This window comes from Oncorhynchus masou, chromosome 19, assembly GCF_036934945.1.
Source record: "Oncorhynchus masou masou isolate Uvic2021 chromosome 19, UVic_Omas_1.1, whole genome shotgun sequence".
Taxonomy (NCBI): domain Eukaryota; kingdom Metazoa; phylum Chordata; class Actinopteri; order Salmoniformes; family Salmonidae; genus Oncorhynchus; species Oncorhynchus masou.
In genome coordinates, this window is record NC_088230.1 from 1,493,272 (window position 1) to 1,499,977 (window position 6,706).

The 6,706-nt window shown below is 45.2% G+C and overlaps 1 protein-coding gene across 1 annotated transcript; it reads left to right on the plus strand.

Annotated features, from left to right (window-relative positions):
• Nucleotides 1-390: 390 nt before the first annotated feature.
• Nucleotides 391-6,428, plus strand: LOC135505700 (N-alpha-acetyltransferase 30-like). Its single transcript, XM_064924748.1, has 4 exons — nucleotides 391-1,430; nucleotides 3,051-3,174; nucleotides 3,344-3,399; nucleotides 3,962-6,428. Exons 1-4 carry the CDS (start codon nucleotides 585-587, stop codon nucleotides 4,097-4,099), a joined length of 1,164 nt encoding a protein of 387 aa, XP_064780820.1. The 5' UTR covers nucleotides 391-584; the 3' UTR covers nucleotides 4,100-6,428.
• Nucleotides 6,429-6,706: the final 278 nt, after the last annotated feature.

The window sequence follows — 6,706 nt, forward strand, 5'->3', positions numbered from 1 at the left end:
CTGGGCCATACGCACTACACTCTGTAGTGCCTTGCAGTCGGAGCCCGGAGCAGTTGCCATACCAGGCAGTGTTGCAACCGGTCAAGGATGCTCTCGATGGTGCAGCTGTAGAACTTTTTGAGGATCTGAGGACACATGCCAAATCTTTTCAGACTCTCTAGCAGTTTCAAACAAAACCTCAGTTTCAACCATCTTCTACCTGAGGGAGCACTGTCTTCTGACGTTACTCCATTAAAGTTGACATTTAAAATGGTTACGGTTAGGGTTACGTTCAGGGTTGAGGGCATGAACGTCCCAGGGATCCCAGATAGCACTAACAGTCATGATTCCCATGACTGTCGTAAAGTACCACCCTCTTTCAGCTGCAATGGCATTTGCTGCGACAGTACTTTCCGGCAGCGGTGAAACCGAGGAGAAAGCAACGATAGGCGTCGGAAGTAAAACAGAAATTGTTTCTGAAACCCTCGGATTTGCACAATTATCGCATAAGGGAAGTGAGCTTCGTTTATAAACCCTTTCATCTTGTAGATTAAACTTTATTTAGCGTTTTTTTTAAACGTGTATCGCCCCCTTGATGAAGTGGGATGGCTGCAGTGCCGACTGGGCCTAGCAGCGCATTGCCAGCATCCCCGGCTGAAATTATTCCCTTCCCCGGGGATGGGAGTTTCGAACCTGGGCAAGGGGAGCACTCTGGCTGCGGTCGGGAGGGCTCTGTAGCAAGACAGGAGCAGCAGGTCAGCGAGGACAAACGGTCAAGTAAGAAAAAACAGAAAAACATGCTATCCCATGCTAACCCGGCTGCGCTACACCTCAAAACGCAAGCCCTGCAAGAACAGAAAATTAACGGCTTGGTCTGTCCGTCGGAAAATCGACCCAAAAATCTGAGAACGTCAACGGAGTACTGTGACAACAGTAGTTTTGGAGACGACCCGAGCGACAAAAACAATAGCGACCATTGCTGCCAACATGAGGACCACAGTCCGTGTTCGAAAGGCAGCCACCCTCACTTGAACAACAATAGCATGAACGGTATGCTGACTATCACAAGAACTGAGGCTATCCAAAGCCACCCTGTAACGGGAGACAGCCCCTGTGGTAACGTTAGGAAAGGGGAATGCGACCCCACGGAAGCCCCTCATCCACCGAGCCAGCAGTCCCCAGACTGCGAAGGCCCCGGTGAGCCCCGGGCTGGAGTAGATAGTGAACCCGACGCCCCAAACCAGCCGCCGGTGTCAGAATTAGCGAGGCTGGATCTTAACTGTTCGCCTTGCCGAGGAGAGGAAGAGAGCCAGGGGATTCATTATGTCCGATACGAATCCGAGTTACAGATGCCAGGAATCATGAGGTTGATCACCAAGGACTTATCTGAGCCCTATTCCATTTATACCTATAGGTACTTCATCCACAACTGGCCGCAACTCTGCTTTCTGGTGAGTATGACATAGTAATTGATTGGATTTATACAGCACTTTTGTAGCAACTGAGGTGCTCAAAGCGCTTTATGTAGTAAGGGGGAAACTCATCTCATCCACCACCAATGTGCAGCAACCACCTGGGTAATGCACTGTGACCGCTTTTGTGTGCGAACGCTCACCATACATCAGCTATCAGGTGGAGAGGTGATAAATTGCAATTAGGAATGCGGCCAGGTTGGGAATTTAAACATGACACAGGGTTTAAGAGCCCTACTCTTAAGATAAGTGCCATGGGAATTCTTATTACCACAGAGAGTCACAACACCTGTTTAACGTCCCATCAGAAAGAATGCACCCTTTGCAGGGCAATGTCCCCTTCACTGCCCGGTGGGCATTGGGATCTCTTTAGACCAGAGGGAAGAGTGCCCCATGCTGGCCCTCCAACACCACTTCCAGCAGCATCTTGTCTCCCATCCAGGGACCAACCCTGCTTAGCTTCAGAGGCAAGCCAGCAGTGGTATGCAGGGTGGTATGCTGCTGACATGACATTATTTATAGCCCTCAAACTCAACTCTGGACCACTGCATTTTTTTCATTGTTCCCTTCTAATCAGGCACTGATTTAGACCTGCGACACCAGGTGTGTGCAAATCATGATCAGGTTGAATAGAAAACCAGCAGGCTCCGGATCTCGTAGGGTAAGAGTTGAATTCACCTGATCTATAGTAAAACACCTTCATGACTTGACTTAGGTGTGATTGGGCAACATTAGCTAAATAAACAGACCAGTAGTGTCCCATAGCACAGTTCTGATGTAGGGCTATTGTTACTGCGTCTGCTTCTATTGTGTTATTATCCTGTCGGTCTGTAATCTAATCCTACTCATTCGACATTCCTCAAGTTCCAGGTAAGTTGTAGGCTTCTCTTTAGGTGGATTCAGACAAGTGTCATATAGGCTAACTGAGAAGAGTAGCCCTTCCACCCTCTTTCCTCCTTGTTGTTATCTGACAGTGAAACTTGAGTTTGTTCTTAGGTTGGACTAAAAGGGCCGGTGGGTCAGGCCTAGGGTTGGTTCGGGTGTGACTTCTAGTGTAAACGTGCACTATATTTAATCACCTCAAGGTGTGTCACACAGCTACAGTTGAACATGATGTGGCATGTATGTACACACACACACACAAATCCCATTTGACAGCCTTGGGACTCCTTATAAATAGTGTTGGAGCCTCCGATGCTTTCTGACTGTGAAACACTGGTTTCATGTCTCTTTCAAGTCATTCACTTTTTCTCGTCTTGTTTAATGTGTTTTAATTTGGTGTTTTGAGGTGAACTCTTGGATAATTCGAAAGCATTTTAGGTCGACAAATTCAGAAATGTGTTCTTGATCTGTCTCCCTCTCCATAGAGGAATTAGCCATTGTGACCATGCTCGTTTATATTCAGCATGATTTCTCAGTCTACTGCTGTCAGTGAACTCCAGGAAGGGGGAAGTGCCATGTGCCGTCTAATCAAACCTAGAGGTCAGGGTAGATGTGTTCTGGATGCTTATAGGCTAGAAGCATAGGTTTTGTTGGGTCAAAAGAAAGCTTTAAAAACTTTAGGTTAGACACAGCTTAAACATGTTTGTTAATTTCCAGGCCATGGTGGAGCAGGAGTGCGTGGGGGGCATTGTGTGCAAGCTGGACATGCACAAGAAGATGTTTCGTCGTGGCTACATCGCCATGCTGGCTGTGGACTCCAAACACCGGAGGAAAAGCATTGGTGAGAACAGGCACACTCTTTGTCGTTTTCACATGATGACCTATCACATCTTAATAGTCAACTTCGCAATAATACTTTTTTACATATCTCAGTGCTTTATCAATTCAATGTTCTCTCTGCAAACTTCTACATGTGCATTCCCACTGAAGTAATTGTCTGTTTTTCTCAGGTACTAACCTAGTGAAGAAGGCCATCTATGCCATGGTAGAGGGGGACTGTGATGAGGTAAGAAGATTGGTACTGGCTGTCTGACGGTGATGTGCCAAGGGCCCTGTTGTCCATCTGGGTCCTTCACTCAGTTAGTGGCCCTGACTGCATTGGTACTGATGGATTAAAGGCACAAACTTGGATTCAAACCACCACAAAGTGGTCACCTGCCACTTTTTTCGTGAACAGCTGAGAGATGGGGGAGTTTATCGAAGCTTATTAGGCATTTATAAGTTCTTCTTCAATAATCATTGACTACAGCTATGCATTCATTTTAAAGTCCAAAAATGTATTTAGAAATACTAGATTACCCATTTAACCTGATATTGTATATCCAGACCAGATGGAATGCAAGTATATATAAAAAAATGCTCAACAGCTCTAGTGAAAACAATGTATAGAATAAAAAAATAACTTGTGCATCTTCTAAAATTTACACAAAATGACTCATCCCATTTTTTTTTATGGTTAATGTTGTTTCTCTTATGACAAAAACAAACAAAGCAAAATGATCCAAACACTGCTTGTATTGCTTCAGCTATGACCAGCTCTATTTCCTTCTCTCTCCTCTCTCTCTCAGGTGGTTCTTGAGACTGAGATCACTAACAAGTCAGCTCTGAAGCTGTATGAGAACCTGGGTTTTGTCCGAGACAAGCGTCTCTTCAGATATTATCTGAATGGTGTGGACGCGCTGAGGCTCAAACTCTGGCTCCGCTAGAGAGAGGAGGATGACAGGTGCTGCCCTCTTACTGAACCAACTCCACAGTCTCAGTCACACACATGCACCCTTATGCACATGCACACATATTCACATACATATGCATACACATAGGCACACGCACACTACCCCCATCAGACATACACCCCTCCTTTTTCGATCCTCGACATCTTGGATAATGGCTCTTTGGTCAAGGCTGCACTGAAAGGACAGACAGAAATCCCACCAAATGTTTTTATGAAGAGACCCCTGATGCCTTAGCTGTATGACCCTGTGAGAGGGGGGAGGGATGTGTAATGTGGTCTGGTGACCTTTTAGCCTCTAAACTTTGACCCCCCCAACGGAGCAGTGTGTGAGGCATGAGGTCAAGTCAGTACCCACAAGCCCCCGGAGGGCAACTCATCACGTTGAGTCATCCACCAGAATGCAGGCAAGAAGAAGTGGAGAAAAAAAAGAATAAGGAGGGTGAAAATAAGGAAGTGGGGGGGGAAGACTCAAGAAATATTTGTCAAGGTTTTTTTTGCTTTTCTTTTTTAATCTCATGAGTCAACAGGGGTTTGGAAAAGCTATAGTGTGTGTGTTTGTTTTGCCTAGTGGATTTGGAAAAGTGAGTGTTCAGGCTATTTCTTGTATGCACGTGTAAGGGATGTGGTTGGTGTGACTGGGTATGAGTGTTTGTGAAGTTGTGTAGTGCTTGATGGGAATCCTGAGTTATGCGTGTTGGTGTGCGTTTCTCCCCCCGTCTGTGTTTTTGTTGCCCCCTACGGTGTGAGATGATCACGCCGATTGCTTTGCTCGCTGTTCAGTTTTCACCCCCAGACAAAGAGCTGGAGCCTGTAAAGATATGCATGCATTCATTTTAACACAAGTGGCGGGATGAGTGTGTGTTGATTAACACTGAGCGTTGCCCAGTTCCAAACAGAACCATAGTCCTAACTCCTAGGCACGTGTAGATCTGAAAGGACTGGACTGGTGTAAGCAGTATGGTGCCAATTCCTCCTGGCCTATCAGAGGGCAAGGTGGGGCTATAACCATTTTAATCATTCCTATTCTATCATTTTAGACATATATGAAGTGCTTAGTGGAGGAGGGGCTATTTTGAGTTTGGGCCTTTTTGCAGATCAAAGCAAATTTTCACCAAATGCACTTCCAGCCACTGGAACACTGCTGAATAACCTTTAGAAGGAGAGAATTCAGTTTCATTCAAAATAGTCATTGTAGGTGTGGGAGGGGAAACTATTCCATTATTGCAGTTTGTTCATTCAGATTCCTCCGAACTTGTAGACTCTCGTTCCCAAGTACCACTCTGTCTTTCAATTTATCTTCGTCACAGTTGTCTGTCTGAATGAACCCCATCCAGAGTACTCGAGTCCTGTTTCAGCATGGCAAAGTGTCAGGCTGGAATAGTAATATTGAAAATGCTGGGCCCCTGTTGGCTTCGCTGTGTGTTTTGAGCTCATCTTTGGTTCACCTCTGGTAAAAGAGGGCAGAAGGCTTGTTATCAGTTTTCCTATCAGCAATTTGCTTTCTGAGTTTGTTTAGATTCCTTACTATACGCTCTTACACTCGCTCACTTTCCCTTTGTGTCCGAGCCTTGTGTGCACTTCCCAGGCACCCTACTCTGATGCAGATCCCCAGTAACATTTTAGATCTCCACTGTCCTCCTGGGAATGACTAACGCACCAGGTGTTTTCTATCCACTCGAATTATGGCAAAGAAAATATGCATTTGTGGCTGCTTTAAAAAAAAAATGAAAAAAATAAATATATATACATAGTTTTTTTCTTCCCAGAGTAAATGAACAAAGGTCAGATGCACTTTGTTTGGCTATTGCTGCAGTGAGTATGTGTGTGTCTGTGTTGAAAGAGGTACGCGTGTTTTGACAGATTGGTATGGAATCGGTTCTGTTCAGACTCCCACTTCGCCCATTCCCATTTAAGTCCTCTACAGTATAGTGAAGACATGGATCCCGGGAGCTATAGTACTGAGCAGCAGTAAGAACTGAAGAGCTGAATCATGTCCTAGCAGAGACACTACTGTTCTGAGCCGTGACTGCTGTCACAAAGGCCAAGAGGGAGCAGCTATCTAGTATCTACCCATGATGTGTTCTATGGTATACATTGACATACACAAGTCATTTTGGGCCAGGTTTACTCAGTGTTTGCATCTGCTATTTTACATCTGGTATAAAAACATGCCAACAGTTAGGAACTGTTACCTGAGGTCTTTGTCGAAATAGGCCGGTCTGCTATTCAACTGGCTACGATTGCAGAATGGGAAGTAGGAGCGGATCGAAACCGACGGACTGACCACCCACACATCAGCTTGTGTGTGTTACAAAATACGGATCAGAATTTTTTTTTTTCATTGCAGATTTATATACGAGTGTTGGTTCTCTATTGATTTGACTTTTGAGAGCAACTTTTTGTGAATTGTGTTTTTGAGGGATTGATTGACTGGGTTTTCTGTTTCTTTTTCTCTGCTCATTTATTTTGACCGATCCAGCGGTGTATATTGAACAGCGATGATGTTATGAGAGATCCAGAAGCACAGATGGGAGCTAGGTTAACTGTTCCCGAGCGAAACTGCTTTGAACTGTTCCCATGG

Excerpts from the sequence above, each read along its gene's own strand:
- LOC135505700 (XM_064924748.1), top strand. The coding sequence starts at position 585 with ATGGCTGCAGTGCCGACTGGGCCTAGCAGCGCATTGCCAGCATCCCCG. Across the intron at positions 1,431-3,050 it reads GGCCGCAACTCTGCTTTCTG|GCCATGGTGGAGCAGGAGTG; the intron begins GTGAGTATGACA and ends GTTAATTTCCAG. Across the intron at positions 3,175-3,343 it reads ACACCGGAGGAAAAGCATTG|GTACTAACCTAGTGAAGAAG; the intron begins GTGAGAACAGGC and ends TGTTTTTCTCAG.